The 21,276-nt window shown below is 40.3% G+C and overlaps 1 protein-coding gene across 1 annotated transcript; it reads left to right on the top strand.

Annotated features, from left to right (window-relative positions):
• The first annotated feature begins 32 nt into the window (after positions 1-32).
• On the top strand, positions 33-19,330 carry GTF2H3 (general transcription factor IIH subunit 3). Its single transcript, XM_039879271.1, is given in 15 exon segments — positions 33-144; positions 2,762-2,841; positions 7,101-7,207; positions 8,548-8,714; positions 11,616-11,678; positions 12,483-12,512; positions 12,653-12,681; positions 14,397-14,471; positions 15,256-15,309; positions 17,214-17,282; position 17,459; positions 17,688-17,732; positions 17,735-17,827; positions 17,930-17,966; positions 18,051-19,330. Coding segments are annotated over 15 exon segments (933 nt in total). The 5' UTR covers positions 33-131; the 3' UTR covers positions 18,121-19,330.
• The last annotated feature ends 1,946 nt before the right edge of the window (positions 19,331-21,276 follow it).

Genomic DNA, 21,276 nt, shown 5'->3' with positions numbered 1-21,276 from the left:
CCGTGGGTACGGCGCGGGGTCTGGGTCAAACCTCCTCGCGCGTCATTCGGTGGCGCCGGAAGTCGGACTGCGCCGCCTCCGGGATGCTCGCCTGACTGCTGCTGGCTCTGCGCTGAGGGACCCCCGCCGCCATGGTCTCGGACGGTGAGGATCGCGCGTGTCGGGCCCCGGGCCCCGGGGCTGGTCGGACCAGGCCTGGCGAAACGGAGGATGTGTTTTGGGCTGGGTGGAACCTGTCTGGTCTTCAGAGGAGTAGCGAATGTATTTATTCATTTATTCAGTAAATATTTTTGAATCACCTCCCGTGTGCGGGTCGTTATCTATTGTATGCGCTGGGAAACTGCGGAGAACATGACAGGCCCTCGTGGAGGTTCTTGTGGGTGGGACAGACAATAGACAAGTAAATAAAAATTTCGAAGGGGGACAGGAGCTATGAAAACGACATGATGGGCTGATGTGGTAGTTTGTGATTAAATAAGAGTTGGTCGCGGAGGAGCTTCTTTAGATTGTTGTCCAAGGAAGACCGGCGATATCGAAACTGAGATGAGCGACTGTGTAAAGGCCCTGTGGCAAACTGAGCCACTACTTAAAAATGAGAAGACAGAAATGGGGAACCAGGGGGTTCCCGGAGGAAAGGGGCGAGACTTTTATTCATACATTATACTACCAGTTATAGAGCCTGACGTCTTAAAGGACAAAAAAAGGCCAAGTGGATGGAGCACGATGAGATAGGGAGGTGAGATCAGAGAGCTAGCCAGGTGCAGGGCCCTTGTGGGCCATGATAAAGAGCTTGAGCTTTCTTTTTAAGTGCAATACGAAGCCATTTTAGGGTTTTAAGCAAGGAAGCGTTATGATCTGACTTACAGTTTTAAAGGTCATTTTGGCTGTTGTGTGGAAAATGGACTGTAGGGAGCAAGAATAGAAACAGGTCCTTTCAGATGCCGTAACAATTGTCCACACTTTATTTGTTTTCATCCATACTGCAACCCTGTGAGGGAGGCAGACCTGGCAAAGCCCCCTGTCTACAAATGAGGAGGCAGAGACCCAAAGAAGGGATTCACAAGGACCTTGCATGTATACGGATAGACACTTTTCATGTCTTTTTATCAGGCTGCTTGATAGTAGCAAGGAATGGAAGGCCAGAGAATTGTGGGATGGGGCCTGATGGAGAATAAGGCCAAAGCCTTAAGGAATCGTGGGTAGGGGTGTGAGGGCCTATGGGAGACACAGTTTTTAAGTGCTTCTGTGCTAGGCACTTTGTCGTGTGATTAACATGTGTTATTTCATCCCAGAATTAGCAGAAATTCTCATTCTTTAAGGAGTCCATGGCCTAGCGGGCCGCATTGGGTAGAGATCAGAAACACAGCTAACTGTCAAATGAGGTAGTGAGCACTGTCATTAGAAGAAAGTCAATACTGTGGGTGGTCAGGACGAGGCGTGGGGCTTTGAGAAGTCACAGCCTTTACAGTCAGGCGGATCTATCTTCAGAGCAGGACATGCGACTTAGAGCAGATTACTTTCATTTGCAAAATACCATATTTCATCTAATCTAAAACTATTGATTACGAAATGTGCTTTCATTTAATATACAACTAAGAAAAAAATGCTGCCAATCTTAGTCGTAAGACACCATCTTGAATTTAGCACCTGTTAAATGTAAAAAAAGGGGGTATATCTTGTAACTGATGAAAGGTGTCCCTCTCTGGGTATTTGGCAGTGTGGAATGGGATCATGGGGTTCTTTACTTCAGGCCTGATGCAGAGGAGGCTGATGTTCCTGCTCTCTCCTGAGACGGGGAGCTAGGACCTGTTGGAAGACCCGGGGAGGGCTTTTGAAAGAAAGAGGTGGCACCGGTTTGGAGCCTTGAAGAGTAAATAGTATTTGGGTATGTAAACCAGTCGAAGATGGGGTGGGGATTGTCCTGATACAGGAGACAGGAGACTGACTGTAAGGAAGGCATCGGGGCAGGAAACACATCACTGCCTTTTGCTCTTAAATGAGCATCCTGAGTTTTTCATGACAGCACGTGTTTATGGGTTTGTTTATCTGTTACCTCAGTTAGAATGTGGGCTCTTTGAGAGCTTGGACGTGGGATCCTCTACGCCTGACGCTGGTACTTGGTATAAATGTTGCGTGAACTAATGTGTTAGCCCATTTAGTTGTATTTGTGTTTGGAGAGTAGCCTAATTCTTTCCATAGTAAAGTATCCTTTACATAGGAATTGTTTTTTCTCTTTGTTTTTCACCTTTTTGAAATGATTCCTAATCACAACACCTTGCTGCTCGGTGATACGATGGACTCGGGGCCAGAGCAGTTCCTGCGTTCCCTTTAAACCCCCTCGCCCACAATTCTGCTGCTCGTCGTTCTTAACTACTCGTTAATCAGCGTCTTTTGTCGTTGACCAGGCATTTAAACTGCCGATATCTTTGGGTTCATTTAATAGATATTTATTGCGCATCCTCTGTGGCTAGGTGGTGTGCCAGGAGCAGAGGATAAGCAGTAGCAAAACAGACAAAAATCACGGAGCTTACATCCTAGTGATGAAAGGCGCAGTGGGACAGAAAGCAGGCAATCGCTTGCTGAGGACCCACAGAGCTTTAAACCTTTCAAAGAACTTGGCCTTCTGTTAATCTCATGACTGTAGCATCATCACCATGTAAAGGCTTATAGTGCCTGTCTGGATTTAATTTACAGATGGAGAGTGTTAGCTTTGATTCACTTTCATGAGGCTAATGTTTTTTATTTTCGTTAATATTTTCAGAAGATGAGTTGAATCTTCTAGTCATCATTGTTGATACCAACCCAATTTGGTGGGGAAAGCAAGCATTGAAAGAATCTCAGGTAAGATCGCTCAATGAGGCCTTTGGATAATTCTGGTTAAACTGAGTATATGTTTATGTTACTTTTTAAAAAACAGCCTCAGTAAGATATAATTTACATACCATAAAATTTACCCATCATAACGTACAATTCAATGATTTTTTAGTGAAAACCACAATAAAGTTGTGTAACCACCACGATTCTGTTTTAGAACTTTTATATCACCCCAAAAAGTTCCTGCATGCCTGTTTATAGTCACTGCTTCCACCCCCTGCCTAGTTGCAGTAACCACTGATCTGCTTTCTATCTCTGTATCGCCATTTCTGGATATTTCATATATTGATTTCATGCAATATGTTTTTTTTTTTTTAAAAAAAACCTCTTTTGAAATATTTTATTTAGAAATAATTATAAACTCACAGGAAATTATAAAAAATGGTACAGAGGTCCCGTGCGCCCTCGCCCTGGCTTCTCCCAGTGATAACATCTCCTATGACTTGTGTGCAGTCGTGAAACCAGGAAGTTGACATCAGTACACTCTCGAGACCTTACTCAGGTCAGCAGCCGTCTTACGTCGCTAGTGTGTGCACGTGTAGTCCGCGTGGTCTCGCCGTCACCGCAGTCGGATACAGAACTGTTCCATCACACACAGGCGTTCTGGCTTTGTGTTCCCTTTATAGTTGCGACACTTTTATAGTCCCTGGTCCCGATTCGCTTACGTTTTCTGTGAAAAGTTTTACACTTAAGTCTATAATCGATTTTGAGTTCATTTTTAATGAGCTGTAAGGTTTAGGATGAGGCTCGTTTTTTTTTTTGCCAACGGGTATCCAGTGGCTGCCGCCCCGGTTTTGAAGATGAGCCTTTCTCCATGGAATTGCTTATGCAGCTCTGCCAAAAATCAGTTGGGCACACGTGTGGCTTTATTTCTGGGCCCTCTGTCTGTACCATTCGTCTGTGTGTCTTTCCCTCCACCGGTACCACACGATTTTGGTTACTGTAGCTATATGTAATACTTGAACTTCGGTAGGCTGATTCTTCCCGCTTTGTTCTTCTTTTTCAAAATTGTTTCAAACCATTTCAATTCCATAACCTTTCCATATAAATTATAGAACGTACTTATCTGCCTACAAAAAGATGTTGCTGGGATTTTGATAGGAATTGTGGTAAACCTGTGTATCCATTTGAGGAGAATCGACAACTGTGCTGTCTTCCATCCACAAATACAGTATCTCTCTCCATTTATTTAGATCTTTGATTACTTTCATCAGCATTTTATAGTTTTTACTAGACAAGTCCTATTCACGTTATGTAGATCTATATCTAAATATTCTCTTTTTTAGCAATTGTAAATGGGTATTGTGTTTTTGGTATGGTTTCCACGTGTTTGATATTAGTATGTAGAAATACGATTGACTTTTGTGCATCGGTCCTGTATCCTGAATGTATCCTGAGACTTTGCTGAACTCACTTATTAGTTCTAACAGTGTTTTTGTAGCTTCTTTGGGATTTTCGACATGGACAAGTTATATCATCTGCAAGCAGGCACAGTTTTATTTTTTTCTTTCCAGTGCATATACCTTTTATTTTCTTGTCTTGCTCTATTGTACTGATTAGGACTTCCATTACTGTGTTGAGTAAGAGTGGTGAGAGCAGGCAACCTTGTTCCCGATCTTGGGGAAAAGCATTCTGTCCTCATCGTTAAGGGTGACGTTAGGTATAGTTTTTTTATAGATGCCCCTTTTATTAAGTTGAGGAATCCTCCTAGTCTGCTTAGAGAGTTCTATCATGAATGCATGTTGAATTTTGTTAAATGCTCTTTCTGCTCCAAATAGTGATTTTTCTTCTTTAGCCTATCAATATAGTGGATTACGTTGATTTTCAAATCTCGAACTAGCCTGCCACTTCTAGAATAAACTCTGCTTGGATTCATTTTGCTAGTGGTTTTCCTTTTTGCACTGTCTTTGGCTGGTTTTGGCATAAGGGTGATACTGGCTTCATAAAATAAATTGGCAAGTGTTTTCTTCTGTCTTTCTGGAAGACATTATTTAGAGTTAGTGTCGGTTCGTCTTTAAAAGTTTGGTACAGTTCTCCAATGAAATCATCTGGGCCTGGATGTTGCTTTTGGGGGAGGTTTTCAAAGTGCAAATTAAATCTCTTTGATAGTTATTAAAGTATTTGATCTTTTTCATATTGAGTGAGTTTGGGTAATATGTGGTCTTTCGGTTTTGGCTTTTTTCATTTAGGCAATATGTTCGAGGCTCATCCATGTCACAGCATGTATCTGTGGTTCCTTTTTGTTACTGACAGGACTTGATCGTATGGATATACCTCGTGTTTGATTTACTCATGGACGTGTAGACTGTTTCCAGTTTTCGACTCTCACGCAGAATGCTGATAGTTCACAGACAAGTCTTTGTGTGGACATGGGTTTGCATTTCTCTCAAATAGTTAGATATATGAGTTGAATTTCTGAGTTACATGGTAAGTTTAGACTTAACTTTTCAAGATGCCAAATTTTTCAAAAGTGAGTACACCGTTTTCCATTCCCATCAGCAGTGGATGAGAGTTCCAGGTTCTTTACATCATCGCCAGCACTTGTCTGTTTTTTTTTTATTATAGTCATTCTAGTGACTAGGTAGTGGTATTTAATTGTGGTTTTAATTTGTTGAGTCTTTTTTTTCTCACATGCTTATTAGCCACGATGTATTTTCTTTGAGATACATATTCAGATGTTATGCCTAATTTTTAAATTGGGCTATTTGTTTTCCTATTATTGAGTTGTGAGAATTTTTATATTCGAGACACAAGTCCTTTATCAAATACATGATTTACAAATATTTTCTCTTTGCCTACGACTTTGCGGCTTGTCTTTCATTTTATTAATTGTGTCTTTTTTTAAAAGAACAGCTTTATTGAGATATAATTAATGTACAATGAACTGCACACATTTTAAGTATTCAATTTGATGTTTTCACATATATATATATATTCATGAAATTATCACCACAATCAAAATAATGAACAAATAGATCTATCATCCCCAAAAGTTTCTTCAGGTTCCTTTGTAATTTATTTCACCCATCTCTTTCTGCCTGTGCCCGCCCCTAGGCAACCACCGATCTGCTTTCTGTCACTAGATTAGCTTGCCCTTTCTAGATTTTTACGTAAATAGAACCAAACAGTATGCAGTGGGGGGTTTTGGTCTTGTTCTTTTACTCAGCATAATTATTTTGAGACTTGTCCATGTTGTTACATGTATTGGTAGTTCATCATTTTCATTGCTGAATGGTATTCCATCGTATGGCAAGCACATCACTGCATCTTACCTTATTACTCTACAGAAAGTGTGTCTTATTTTGAACTCTCATCAATGTCAGCGGAATATGAGAATTCCTTTTGGTACCAACACAAGATGCTCTCTTTCCTTATTTTATCTTTTGCCAAGATGATACCAAAAAAGTTACCTCAGTTTACTTTTAGTATATTTGATTGCCCGTTGTATTTCTCCCTTGGGGCATTGCCTATTTTTCTCTTTGGGCATATAAAAGATTTATTTATTTATTTTTATTTTTTGTGACTTATGGACATTCTTTACATTGAAATGTTAACCCAATGCCTGTCATATGTTTAAATTACTCTTTTCTAATTGGTCATTTGTCATTCACTTTTGTTTATAGTCGGTTTTTTTGCCATATAGAAATTTTAGTAGGTTTGTTTCGCTTTTTTAATAGAGCGAAATTTGTCAGTGTTTTATTTTCTGCCTGAGGTATTTTCTTTAAGAGAAACATGCCCTATTCCAGGTTTATAAAAATATCCATCTATGACCTGTAGTAATATTAGTACTTTTGACAGTGTAACTTCCACGAAAGAAGGGCTATACCACATAACAGGTGCTTAGCATACTTAGCGAATGAATGAATTGAAAACTTACAGATTACAATTTGATCAGTATGTATTACGTGGTCCATGGGTAGCAATAGTTGGCTTGTAATTTTATCACGGAAGATGTGACATGTTTACTATTCATAAATGTTATGCAGAAAATATTTGTGGAATATTGTACAGATGTAGAAGCAGTCCCATAGAAATAAAATTATAGAACTATAGTTTTCAAATGTTTTGGTTTATGGCTTCAGAGGAGGGAGCCCCTGAGCAAATTTTTAGCAGTGAATAATTGTCTAAAATGAAATATTAAAATGAAATATTAAATGATTTCAAGACCAAGATGTGGTTATTTGGATAGCTGATTTACCTTTCTAATATCTTCTGTTTTTCAACAGTTTACTTTATCCAAATGCATAGATGCAGTGATGGTGCTGGGAAATTCTCACTTATTCATGGATCATTCCAACAAACTTGCTGTGATAGCGAGTCATATTCAAGAAAGGTATGACCATTATGATTATTTTACCTATTCAGTGCTCGACATTTGTGATATTTCTATGCCATTTAGCATGTGCTAGTCCTACGCTATGTTACAAACAATTTCTGTACCAGTGAACAGTATTCAGCATCAAGAATTAGTACGTGTAAACCTTGACAGGTGTGCATATTGAAAACCTCATTAGCTGATATACAGTGGAGTTGCATTCATGTGCACACGTAACTTATACAGCTTCAACTGTATACTCCAGGCATAGAGTGGTCACATCGAGCGGCTGCCCCCATCACTGCTCTACTCACGGTCTACCCTAGGGGCCAGGTGGGATGGAAGGTGTGATGCTGCCTTCCCTTCGGCCACCTCTGCCTCCTGTGCACCTCTCAACGATGTGAATAGTTAACTGCTCTCTGTGTAATTTTAGTATTTACAAATAAAAATTTTTCTTTTAATACCATTTCCTAAACCCAAGCTGACTATTCCATCTGGTGTGTGGCTGAAGACACAGTAACTTTTCCTAACGCTGGTGTAAAAACTGGCCGTGTTAGAGTCACTGCAAGGTGGCGAGTGGATGGATGTGCAGCGGATGCATGGGTGGGCCACGCGTACAGCAAGAGTTTTCATGAATGATGTTGACCATGTTTACTGGTCCTGTTACACACAGGCCGTGGAATCTAATCCCCATGTAGGATACAGCTCCTTTGTCTCAATTAAATGTGCACCACAGTGGAAGTGACTCTCGTTTACCAACGTAGTTAGTGGATAGTTTCGAAGTTTTTCAGCTCCTCTGCATTGAGAGAGCCCATGGGCCACCAGTGAGGTTGCTGCTCTCATCATCGCCATACACTTTTCTCAGAATTGAATAAAGAAGATGATGCCGAATTGATCAAGATATCAGTAAAAGCTATAACAGTTTTCATTTTCTTAGAAGCAGCACAGATGCATTTTGCATGATTGCCATAAAAGTCTTGAAACACCAGGGGAATCTTTTCAGGGACTAGATTTCTATTTCCAGGTAGCTAAATATACCTCAAATAATAAACTAGTAGCAACTTAGAATTTGGAATTGATCTCTTTCCATCGTCGTCTGAGAAAGTGGAGTGAGAACTCCGTGAAGCATTTCAAGAGGCTGTCATCCAATACCCTCTCTTTTTTCTCTCATTTTCCAGAAAACAGTGGAATCATTAAAACATTCTGTGGTAGTTGACTCATGTTTGCCTATTTTACACATTTCTTTTAAAAATGAAATTTATTAGAGAATTGAGTCTCGAATTGATGTGATTTTTGTTTTTCTCTGCTGAATTTTATTTTGATACTCCCACCCCCCACCCCTGCCCCTGCCGTTTCAGTCGATTCTTATATCCTGGGAAGAATGGCAGACTTGGGGACCTCTTCGGGGACCCCAGCAACCCTCCATCTGAATTTAATCCCTCGGGGAGTAAAGACGGAAAATATGAGTTGCTCACAGCAGCCAATGAAGTTATCGTTGAAGAGATTAAAGATCTAATGACCAACGGTAACAGCTTTTTTTTTTTCCATTGTAGTTTGCAAACGGAGTTGAATGTGGGGGTTCTTGAATGCGGGGGTCCTTGAGGCTTTCAGATCGAAGACCTGGGGTTCTCGCTGCTGTCTGCCCGCTTCTCTCGTTTCCTTTTTCAAGTCGTTTTCACCAGTCTGCACACTCTTGGCCTGATCGCCACAGCGTTTGACACTGCTCACCAGCCCGCTTTTTGAAACACCCCTTGGCTTCCGAGGATACCCCGTTGACCTTGTTTTCCTCTTTTCTGGACCATTCTTTCTTCTATTTCTGACTTTTTCTTCATCTTGGCCTTTAAAATATATACATTTTTATTTTTCACTTCTGTTCTTTTCTTCCTGGGTACGTCCTCATCCACCCTTATCTTTAATTGTCGTTCGTGTATGGACACTTCCCGATCTTTGCCTCTAATCCAGCCCTTTTTCAAGCTGCAGATGAGCGTCCCGGTGTCATTAACGTGGCCGGACCGTTTTCATTATTTCTTCTCTTCATTTACACCACCAGTTTCACTCCTGTTGCTGTCACCCGCATTCACCCGCTTTTCCGCTTTCAAAGCTTTCAGTTTTAACTCCTTCTCACATCCGACATCAGATCAGCTATGAAATCCTATCTGTTTAGCCTCAGAAGTCCCTCAGAGTCTGACCATTTTCTTATTTGTCCCCGGGCTCATCCACGGTACTAAAGTAGGGAGGAGGCAAGAGAACCAAAGTGCTAAGTCAGCCGCACTCAGGGACCGCCATGTGCTGGTCGGCCCTGCAGCCATGCCACCAGGACACTTGCAGGATGAAGGCAGACTTCCTTCCACTGGGGCCCTGACAACCCACTTCCCCACATCGTGAAAGGAAAACAGGAAAACAGTCTTTAAGTCGGCCCTACACAAAATAAAATCATCCGTTCCCTCCAGCTAAAACCGTGGGAACCTGTGGATTAAGGGCTGGGAACTGCCAGCTGGTTTTCGTGCTGCATAGTCTCACCTTTTCACACTGCTCAGCCTTGTCCTTTCTCATTGCGTGCCCTTTTCATCAAAGGAAAAATGGGTAAATAAAGTCTTTAAACTTTAATTCACAGAAACTAAGACTGATACATACACAAGATTCCCCCACACGGGGCTTTTTCTTGTTTTGGCTTTTTTTCCTTGGCTTCTTGTCTTTGCTTTTTCCGTCTTTGGAGTGTTACTCCTTCTCTAATAAACTTTCTTTGTGATTCTTACTCTGGTGTGCACTGGAATTCTCTCTCATGCTCAGCTAAGAATTCTCTCTCTCAGTGCAGGGCTCAAGGCTTCCCCCCCACCCCGGGGAAATTTGCCCTGTCCTGCATCTCTACTGACGTTTGGACTGGATAATTCTATGTTGTGGGGACTGTCCTATGCATTGCAGTAGCCCTGGCCTCGACCCACTACATACCATAGCATTCCCCAGTTGTGACAACCAAATATGTCTTCAGACATTGCCGATGTCCCCTGTAGGGCACAGTTGTTGAAGCTGAGAGCCAGTGCTTGAGATCGTTGTGACAGCTTCTTCACTGACACCCGTCTCTCCCCATTCAGTCTTTCCACTCAGCCTCTAGAACTTTCCTCCTCAAAACCAGAGGTGCTATTCTCTGGCTTAAGGGCCTTTACTGGTTCCTCTTGCCTGCTGTGATGTTTTTCAAACTGTAGCCTGTGCCACAATCACCTGGAGGAGAAAGGCAACAATACAGAGACAGAAAGTACGTCAGTGCTTTCCCCGGGCTGGGGAGGACCAGGAAGTGACTGGGAATGCGCTCACGTGATCTTTTGGGTGAGGGAAATGTTCTAAAATTGGGTAGTGGTGATGGTTTACTACTCTGTAAATTTACTTGAAATTATTGAATTGTATACTTAAAAGTGAATTTCATGATCAGTAAGTGACACCCCAATAATACTGTTAAAAATCACCTGGAGGTGATTGTGAAAACAAAACATTGGTCCCCATTCTGCAGGTTTGGATTCACTGAGTCCAGGGTGGTCCCAAGAATTTATGTTTCTATTAAGTTCTCAGGTGATGCTCCCATAGCTGATTCCAGAATCAGACTTTGAGAACCTCCGGCCTGCGGGGGAGAATCCCAGCTTCTCAGCATAGTGTCCAAGACCTTTGCTGGTCTGGGTGGGGGTCAGTGCCCATGGACCAGCTGCAGGCCCTGTTCTACAGGCTGTCAGTCCGACCTCCCACCCTCTTGAGATGCAGATTTAGAATTTTGATTTTCTTAAGAGTTACTTTTTTTGACCCCAGGCCCCAACCCAGTTGCAGACTTTGTCCCTGCCTGCCACAGCCAGGGCAGTTCCTTCTCCAGTCCTCACCCTGGCCAGGCGGGACACTCTCTGATGGGAGTGGGGACGAGGAGGAGGTGGGGAGGGGACAGGGAGGCCCAGAGCCTGGCCAGGGCCACTGTCCAGGCTGCCTCCAGTTACTGAGGCCTTTCGGACCCTGAAGATCATGGATAAAACTTTTTTGAATAACACTAAGGTATTTTTTATTATTTATTTTTATTGTAAAATACACATAATATAAAATTGACCGTTTTAACCCTTTTTAAGTGTACAGCACAGTGGCATTCAGTACGTTGACCTCATCATGCCACCACCACCACTCTCCAGAACTTTCCTCATCCCAGACTGAAGCGTTGTGCACACTCCCCTCCTCAGCCCCTGACCACCAGGATATTTTAAATTGAGAAAGTGTTTTAAAATTGCTTATTTAAGCATTACTGAGAACAATTTGCTATTTTTAAAACCTGTTGCTATCTTGAAAATATTATCTAGTTTCATTCATGAAGAAGAATGCTTGGTTTGAAAATGATTTTAGTCCAAGAAAATACCTAAATATTTCCTTTTTAATTAATTTATTTTTTTTTAATTTATAGGTGACATTAAGGGTCAACATACAGAAACTCTGCTGGCAGGGTCCCTCGCCAAAGCTCTTTGCTGTATCCTTGGTGTTTTAATCATTCAGAAGGTATCTTCTGGAAAAAACATACGTTAACTTGCGATATTTTTTAGAACCTTGTGTACATATTGAGAGAAGACAGGAGTATTCTAAAGTGGTGACTTTGAAATGTTTGTACGACGCCCAATAAAAACTTGAAGTGGGAATGATGGAAAAACTAGTTTCTCCACTATGTTCTTTTGCTCGCAATTCTTCAGGATACTTCCTCATTTTTTATTTAGACAAACTGAGGAGTCGTTTTTTTCCCTTGAGTTGAGAGCAGTGTTTGATGATAAAAGCCATTTACTGAACACTGATGGTTCATAAATGAGTGGCTGTTTCCCCACAGGCCAGCGGGATGTTTTGACGTCATCTGCGATTGTGATGTTCTCTCAGTCGTATGTAATTTAGTTTATTTGGGGCAGTAATGAGTGATTCCTCTATTTCAGGCTTAGATGGTGATGGATCACCTCTTCAAGTTCATTTCTCATTTGATTGGCCTATTGTTACTTGTAGTCTCAGTATTCAAATCTAGGATGTGGTAGATACTCAGAACAATCATGTCTGGATAATTTTAATTTTGGGGGCCAAGATCGTTTGGTTACAAGCCCAATTGATTGCAGTTGGTGTTCGGAAACCCCCAGTCTCTCTTGTTTTGTGTGTTTATCATGGTAAATGGAGCATTTTTCTTTTTCAGCTAGATGGATGCTAGGTTTATTTAACTAAAATTTGAAGTTATTTTCTGTTTATGAATATTTATAAAATTAAATAATATTTTTAAATTCCTTAATGCTAAGAAAATAAGACATTCACAGGATGAACAAGGAGGTTAAAGGTAGGAGTCTGGATTTTTCTGTTAGATTAATTCTATTTTACTACTATAATTTGGTAGACTGTTTAAAATTGGTCATAAAATCTTATAATATGTTCAATAAGATTCAGTTAAATTGTAATCGTTTTTTAATCTCTTTATAGATAATCAAGAAATGAAGTCAAGGATATTGGTAAGATTCAAAAAAATTAATACTATATTTATATGCCAGTTACAGCCAATTAGAAAACATAGTGAGATGTAAGACCCATTTATAATAGAAGCAGTAAATATTAAATATCTAGAATTAATAGATGTAAAACTGATTATGATGAAAAACTAAAATTCTGAGGGACTTAAAAGTTGAATAAATGGACAGCCTTATTTTATTCTTGGATGTCAATTTCTCCAAAATTAAACTGTAAATTCAGTGCAAACTCAACCTTAGTGAGAACTTTTTTTCTAGCAGAGCGGGGAGATTTAAGAAATTCAACAATTCATCTGGAAAAAGAAATCAATGAGGGTGGCCAGGAGCTTTCTGAAAGAGAACGATAAGTAGGAACTGACTCCGTTAAGCATTAAAACACATTATGAAGCTACAATAAGTGTGGTCTGGTACAGTAGCAGGCAAACAGAAAACGGAAAAGACCGGAGTCGAGAAATAAAAGCAGGCACCCAGGGGAGTCTGGTGATCGAGGAAACACTTCGAAGTAGTGGGAAGAGGGGGAAAATAAAAAAATAAAACGTTAAAAAAAATGTGGTGGGAAGAAAATGGATTATTCCGTAAAAGTGCTGGGCCAGTCAGGCACTCGGGGAAAGCTAGATGCCTTTCTCACTGCTTACACCTAAATGCATTCTACTGAAGATCAACTATTTCAGTGTAAAAATTCAAGTCATGAAAACACTGGAAGAAAACACCTGTTTATAATCTTAGGTTGGTGAGTACCTTGACGTGAAACTTTAAAAACGCGATGTGAAACTTTAAAAGAAAGCTTAAAACCTCAAAATAAAATCAATTAATCTCCTAAAACAAGGACAAAACGAAACTATTAGGAAAAAATATTTTCAGCATAACTACCTGGCAGAGAATTAACGTAACATTTCTAGAGTAAAAGAGAGCTCTTATAAATTAATTTTTAAAAGTCAGGGTTACTCTAAAGAAAGAGAAAACATGAGCAAATGCAAAAACAAATGCAAATGGTCAGTTAACATTTGAAAATACGTTTATTTTCAGTGTTTGCTTCGTGATGAGCAAAAATGAAGAACCTGGCAATTCCTAGGGTTGATGGCAAACGCGGGGATCGGTTATTTTCTTGTATAAACTAGTGCAACTTTTCTGGGGGGCAGCTTGGTACTCTGTATTAAGACGAAATATGTATACACCTTAGCAATCTCACTGATTATTTTAGGAGCTAATCAGAGACTTGTGCAAAAGGTACATGAGTGTGTTCATCAGAACATTGTCTACACCTGAGGACTGGCAAGCACTTAAATGTCCTTAGATAATTGGGTAAATAGTGGAAATCTATGAAGTCAGCACAAAGGATGCTACACATCCAAATTCATGGACATAAGACTTCTTCCCAGATACTGCCGACTGAGAAAGCAGGGCGCAGAACACTAGCTAAAGGATCATCCTGTTTGTGTGTGTGTGTGTGGGGGGGTGAGTGTGTATACACGCCCACACAGGTGTTCTCTAGAAACTTGGCAAGGATTCTCTCTTGAGCGGTAGGATTTGGGGGACATTTTTCCAGTCATGTTTACACTTTCAGGTATTATTTGATGGTGATAACTAGGTAGACAAATTAGGAAACTAACATTGGTTGCAGTGTGCCGCGCATCGTGATGGCGTTTTGAGTGAGAATACCAGGATGCGCACACAGGTGTCAACGCGGATGTGTGTTTTAGGTGATTAAGGCCGCGGAGGACAGCGCGTTGCAGTATATGAACTTCATGAATGTCATCTTCGCAGCTCAGAAACAGGTGAATAGACAGCCTTCTTTTTAAAGAGTATTAGTTTTGTAATGAAGGAGTTAATTTCATTTTTTTGAATAACCTACTTAGAGAAACATTCTGACTAAATAGCCTTACTAATGGATTAGGAATCTGGAATCCATATTTGGTACTAGTTATTTCTCTATTTTGAGTCCTGAGCCTCTAAAGAATCTGACGAGTCCCCAGAAAAATGTGACTCAAACATGGTTTTGAATATAGTTTCATAGTATTCATGTGACCGCGTTTAGCCCGTTCTTGGACCCCAAGTTAAGAATTTCTACTTTTAAGGTTTGCTGCATACCTTGCCTTGATTTCTCTCTCTATGCTTTAGGGAGGTCTTGTAAAGGCTTGATATTTTTACTTTGCAAATAACCGAAGTGTTCAGATGAATTATCATGAATACATTTTCTTCTCTGATATATCAAAAAAAAAGAAAACTTTCTTAAAACTTTAGTTTTAACTGAAGATGCTATAACCATGTATACTATTCTCCATCTTGGAGTGCAGCACGGTGTAGTAGAAAGACCATGGGCCTTGGGGAGAGGCAGATGGGGGGTGGTGACAGCACCGCCTCCCTCAGGCTCTGTGACCCAGCCCGGCCAAGGCCTGGGCGCTTTAGCTGCAAAACATTAATCAAATATCTACCTTGCAGAGCTATTATGCATATCAAATAAGCCATTTTAAGACTAGCATCGGACACACAGTAGGTTCTCAGAATAAGGTGGCTGCTGCTGTTGTCATCCCCGTAATACTTTTGGAATGCTCGTTGCAGAACATTCTGATCGATGCCTGCGTCTTAGGCTCTGATTCGGGACTCCTTCAGCAGGTACGTGTAAACGAGCGTGTGGCGGGGGCGTGAAGCGTGGTGGTTCTGTTCCCTGTCATGAAATGCCGTCACCGGTCTTCATGCGTGCTAAGGGTTAGCCCATACGGTGCTGCAGATCGGAGGAGTGACATCTGTCTCTCCCGTCCCTTCAGATTTTTTAATATTTTACATAATGACTTGATTGGCTTTGTAAAAGTGATTCACAAGTTAAAACATTCAAGCAACACAGAAAAGTATTTTTAAAAGGGTTTAAAAAAATCCCTTCAAATCCTATCATCCAAAAATTATCTTTGTTAATATTAGGTGAACAGAATGACAGCTCTCTCTATATGTAGGTATAGATGGAAGAACAAATCACTAAGCAGAGAATTTTATAAAAATAGGACCGTGCTCCAGATCTGCGCTGTCCTACGTGGTAGCCGTGCGGCTGTTGAGCCCTTGAAATGGGCCTGGTCTGTGTGAGACATTCCGTAAGTGTAACGTACACACTGAATTTTAGAGACTTCATGTGAAAAACAGAACATGAAATATCTTATTAATGATTTTTTGTGTTGATTACATGTCAAAATGATAAGGGATATATTAAGTTAAATGAAATGTTATTAAAATTGAATCTCCTTTTTATGCAGCTATAAATTATATTTATTTTTAGAAAATTTTAAATTACATGTGTTGCTTGTGTTATATTTCTGTTGGACAGCAATGTTAGGTGTTGCATTTTAATCGAAGATATGAAACTGAATTTTTAACCAAAAAAGAAAAACATGTTAAGACTGAAGAAATTACTAAACTTTAGAGAAAGGTTTTCTGACCACAAGAAATATTATTTCCTAAAAGGTCATTTAAAAGCACCAAACTTCAGGAAACCTTGAGTGAGGTTACTGGGGATGAGAGATAAGGGAGGATCAGAAGGTACACCAGCCTCAGAGGTTCGAGCACTGGCCCGTTTCTTAAGCTTGATGGTTGGTACCTGGTGTTCACTGGGAATGTGAATACTTTGAAAAACAGTCTGAAACTTCCTCAGAAAGTTAAACGGAATTACCGTGTAAGTCAGCAACTTCATTCTTAGATGTCTATCCAAGAGAAATGACATGTCAACACAAAAAATTGTGCATGAATATTCATAACTGTACTGTTCGTAATAGCCAAAAAATAGAAACAGCTCACGTGTCCATCAACAGATGAATGGATAAACCAATTGGTCCATCCATAAAATAGAATATTATTTGATCATAAATAGAAATGAAGCACTGACACACGCTACTGCATAATGAACCTTGAAAACATGGAGCCGCGTGAAAGAAGGCAGACACAGATGGACATGTCTTGTGTGATCCCATTTCTGTGAAATGTCCAGAACAGGCAAATCCGTAGAGACAAAACGATTAATGGTTGCCAGGACTGGGGGCAGGAGGATGGAAAGTGACTGATTAATGGGTGTGGGGTTTCCTTTTGGGGTGATGAGAACGTTCTGGGTCTAGATATTGGTGACAGCTGCGCAAATCTGAATATACTGAAAACCAGAGAATTGTACACTTATGAAGGGTGAATTTTATGGCATGTGAATTATATCTCAAGGCTGTTATTTAAAAATATGATGAAAATGAATAAGTATGGCAAGAATACACATCTGTCAGTATCACACAGGCGGGTGAGAGGGCCCATATTGTCCTACACTGTAGTCTCCAAAGGGCCGAAGGATGTGGGCCAAGGGGAGAAATGAGACATCGGCACATCTTGAAAGGTAGCCAGGAGTTGGTCCTCACACACTCTGGGAAAGTGTCCCCTTTACTTCGATGTTCATATCCTCCTCTTGGGGACCTGAAGAATTGCTGGTGAGAATGACATCCGGGTGGAAAAACTCAGTAAGCGCTGTTTGGCAGAGCCCTTTGCATGTCTTGCAGGCTTGTGACATCACAGGGGGACTGTACTTGAAGGTGCCTCAGATGCCCTCCCTTCTGCAGTATTTACTGGTAAGGAAATGCCGGCAGTGAACTGACTATCTCCAGTCCAGTGAGACCCCCGTGTCCTGGGGAACGAATGGGAGCCCAACGGCCAGTGCTGCTCACTGGAAGAAGAGAATAAGTGGGCGACCGAGGGGTCTCGAAGTGGAGAAGGGTGGACTTCGGGCAATCTGGGGCCCTGTGAGTGTAAGCAGAATGTCGTATGACTTCAGAGCAGCGCTGGTCTGTGGAAGGGCTCAGTAATTGTTGAATGAAGAAAAATGCATTTCTCAGTAGACTTTTAAGGAAATCTTTATTTAGTATTCTCAGTGTCTGCTGGCTCATATCTGATACCTCTGTCTTGACTTCTGGTTATTTTTGCCCAGTTTTAGTTTTCCTCGCTTTTTCCTGCCCCCTTTTTTTTTTTTTTAGTAGGGTTTTCCTTTCCTGATCAGGAATTTGGAGAGGGGTCTCAGTTAACTCCCCACCCCCAATACATGTTGACTACCGGGCTGCTTGCTTCTGTCACCGAAATCTTATTGAAATTGGCTATGTCTGTTCCGTGTGCTTGTCAAGTAAGTTCATGGGCAGAGTTTTGCTTTTTACCTATGTTGGGGTGGGGCAGAAAATCACTACGGGGTTTTAAACTATCCTTTTTTTCTTTTTTTAATTTACAGTATTTTGCAATTTCAGCCCTATTTGTACCACATGCGAGTAAGTACCTTTGAGGTGGCGTGGCTGGCTCACGCGTTAGCGACTAGAGCGTTAAAGAATATTCCCCACCCTGTGTCATTTCAGGACCGCCTTTAAGATTTCTCTGCCTCCCATACTGAAGGCCAAGAAAAAGAAACTGAAAGTGTCTGCATGACGATAAAATTTCTCCTCCAATTTTTAGAGCTATTTAGTCTTCGTTAGGGAGCCTCTGAAAAAAATACGGATATGTGTAAGATGATTTTTAGTGAATTTTCTTACAGGATATATTTTTAAAAGTCGTCATCATCCTACACGCGTGGGGGACTGGTTTATATGAGGGAGTCATTCTGTACAGTGTATAAACCCTAAAATGTTTTCTGACTGATTTTTGTCCTTCTAGAAAAGAGAAAGAAAGCACAGATTTGTGATACTCTTTTTTTTTTTTAATGGGATGATCGTTTGTCAAAGTCAGTGTGTCCCGACAGGCTCAGTAACCGATTATCCAAGTCTAGGTTCTTACTGTGTCATGTAGGATGTGACATTTGAGTGCAAAAAGTAACGATTTACAGAGTAATGGCCTTAAGATAGAACATCTTACTTGAATCAACCGTTAACTTTGGCAAAGGTCACACAAATAAAAGCTTTATTGCCTAAATTGAGATTAGGTTCAGATACTAGCCGTTCTTTGTTTTTTCGTATGTGTACATAGTTGGACAAAAATATGCAAATAGTGATACCAGTTTGTCATTGAATCACTACAAAATCTGATTTGAAATGAGTAAGGAGAACGAGTGCAGTAGTCTAACAACTTTTTCTTCAAAAACTGTGTGAAGAGCTTATTTGTGAGACGTGATGTCTGGGTTCTGAGGGGGAACTTCTCAGGGGAAATGGGTTCTTTATGGTTAAGTGTTGCCTGCAGATGGAATTCTTTCCTTTTTAACTGAGGGGAAAAAAAAGCATTAATGTTGGAGAACTATGCTCCAGAAGCTTTGGACTTAATACTGAAAACTTCTATAAGTTCAAAATAAAAAGTATTTGTAATTTCGACAATAAAAAACTTATATTTCTATGTAGCCTTGAAGTGATTAAAAGTCCTTTTAAATTCCAGCCTAGTGTAGGAAGAGTTTCCAGGAGTGGTGGCTGGTTTGGTATTGACAAATCGTGTATCCAGCCTTGCATGGAAAAAGATTTAAATTTTCTCTTTAGTCCATCTCAGAAGTCTCATTTATGTAACTTGGTGTTTGGTTAGATTGTTTCAGGTAGATTTTGTATTCTGGAATTACAATTTCATTAACAAGTACACTTTGTGATCACTTTGCAAGTATTTGTCAGTCCTTGAGTGTGAGAATCTGTCTTTTAAAATAATATTTAGTATTTCATAGCCTAATTAAGTGTAATTAGGAAGTCACTATTTTAAGTCTAGGAAATAAAGCGTATATCTAAAAGATGAATAATTTCAAGCAAGCCGGTAAAGTTTTTGTAGTTTTTCTTTTGAAATGTTTTATCTACTGCCAGTTCTGTTTTATTTTTAACCGTCATGTCTGTGGTTTATTTTATATAAATTTTTATAATAAAATGATTTAAATTTTCATATTTGCTTGAATTATTTTCTCTTTTTTTACTTTTGGAACTTCCTTGTGACTAACACACTAGAATCCCATAGTGCATTTCACTATTCGCTAAATAGCTCACTGCGACTAAAAGCAGGAAAGTAAAGCATACTTTCAATAAGTAGTTTTTCTGATTATAGCAGAAAATGATTACATGCTTTCTGCAGAAAAGAAGATTACAAAAGTAAGGGGACAAAATAGAAAATCCACTGTTATTGTTACCCCACCGCCCACTGTTATTGTCACCGCCCACCCAGAGTTGGGACGGCATGCCATCCCTCTTCATATTCGGTGCATGTTTTTACCGTAGCAGGATGTCGCATCTGCAAGTGTTGATAGGATTCAGATCCGTTGTCTGGTAAGTGAAAGGATGGTTTTCAACTGGCCTAAGAATGTTTTTATTTTGAGTCTGACAGGTGACATTTGTCAGTACAGGTAACCATGGTACTAATGACGTCTATTTGAAATACATAACAACACAGTAAGAATGGAAAGGTCTAGAAAAGTAGAATTCAGTGAAATTAAGGATTTAGAGTACCTTTAAAATACCCCATGAACAGTAGCGTTTGCCTAAATTATGTTTTACGTAAATGTTAAAGCATTTTGAGCCAAGGAGTGAAATAATTAAGCATGCCAGTTTTCCTCACTGTAAATGGTTACTCTCTTAAGAAATGGTTAGTAAATAACATATTTATGACAACTTTCCTTTTCGTAAAGTTCTCCTAGGCTTTATTCCCAGACACCAAGAGATTTAAGCACTTTGCCCTGTTTAGCGCTAAAGTTCCTGCTGCAGCAATTTTCAGTTTTTCAAGAGAGTATAAGAAAAACATAATGCTCAGAATATTGATCAGATTTGCTGATCAATTAATATGTGGCTGGGAAAAATATAACAACATGGAGAGTCATAGGCAAACTTTTACTCGGTGCTCACTATTGGTCAGGCATAGCATGAACCTTGTACCTGTGGCTTGTCAGCTGATTGGTATCCCGCCCCTCTGATAGCTAATGAAACGTGTGAACCTTTACTGAGTGCTTACCATATGCCAGGCATTGGTCTAAACTCATGATAATGTTACCTCATTTAATTCTCACACAATCCTGTTCGGGAGGGACTGTTACCTCTTTTTTACAGAGGAGGAAACTCAAGCTTAGAGAAATTAAATTACTTGCCTAAGGTCTCTTAGGGTGGAAGGAAGGGGAAATCCCAAACCCAGGGCATTCTGACCTCAGACTCCTGTGCTCTTAGTTACCTAACCGTAATAACACTTGAGATGCATCCAGGCTGTTGACATAAGAAAAATGAAATTTTTTCCAGGCAGAATTCTGGTACTTTTGCATCAGTCCTAATGGTGGGCCAAAGTTTTTTGTGAGTTCTTTGATAAGATCTGCTTTCGGAGTGCTGAGAGCTCTGTGTGGTAAAACAACAAAAAAGCGAAATAATAAACCTTCGAAAAACTGAGAGGACAAAAACAATTCAACAATACAATTATTAGCACTGCAGCCTCACCCCCTTTTTGTCCCTTCCTCCAAATTCCCATAAAAATCAAGTTTATTAAGGCGCTCATTTAGAAGCCGGTGCCTGTAGCCTCGCTGTTGCAGTGTGATGGAATTAACTCTGGGGTGGGGGTACTCCAGTTTTCAAACTGCACGCGGACTCCCACTTTTTCCTTCATCTATGTGTGTGAAACAGCTAAAAGGCGCAAGGCCTGTGGGCGGGGCCG

The sequence above is a fragment of the Pteropus medius genome, unplaced genomic scaffold (genome assembly GCF_902729225.1).
Source record: "Pteropus medius unplaced genomic scaffold, Ma_sr-lr_union100, whole genome shotgun sequence".
Classification (NCBI taxonomy): Eukaryota; Metazoa; Chordata; class Mammalia; order Chiroptera; family Pteropodidae; genus Pteropus; species Pteropus medius.
This window is presented reverse-complemented; position numbering and strand designations above follow the sequence as displayed.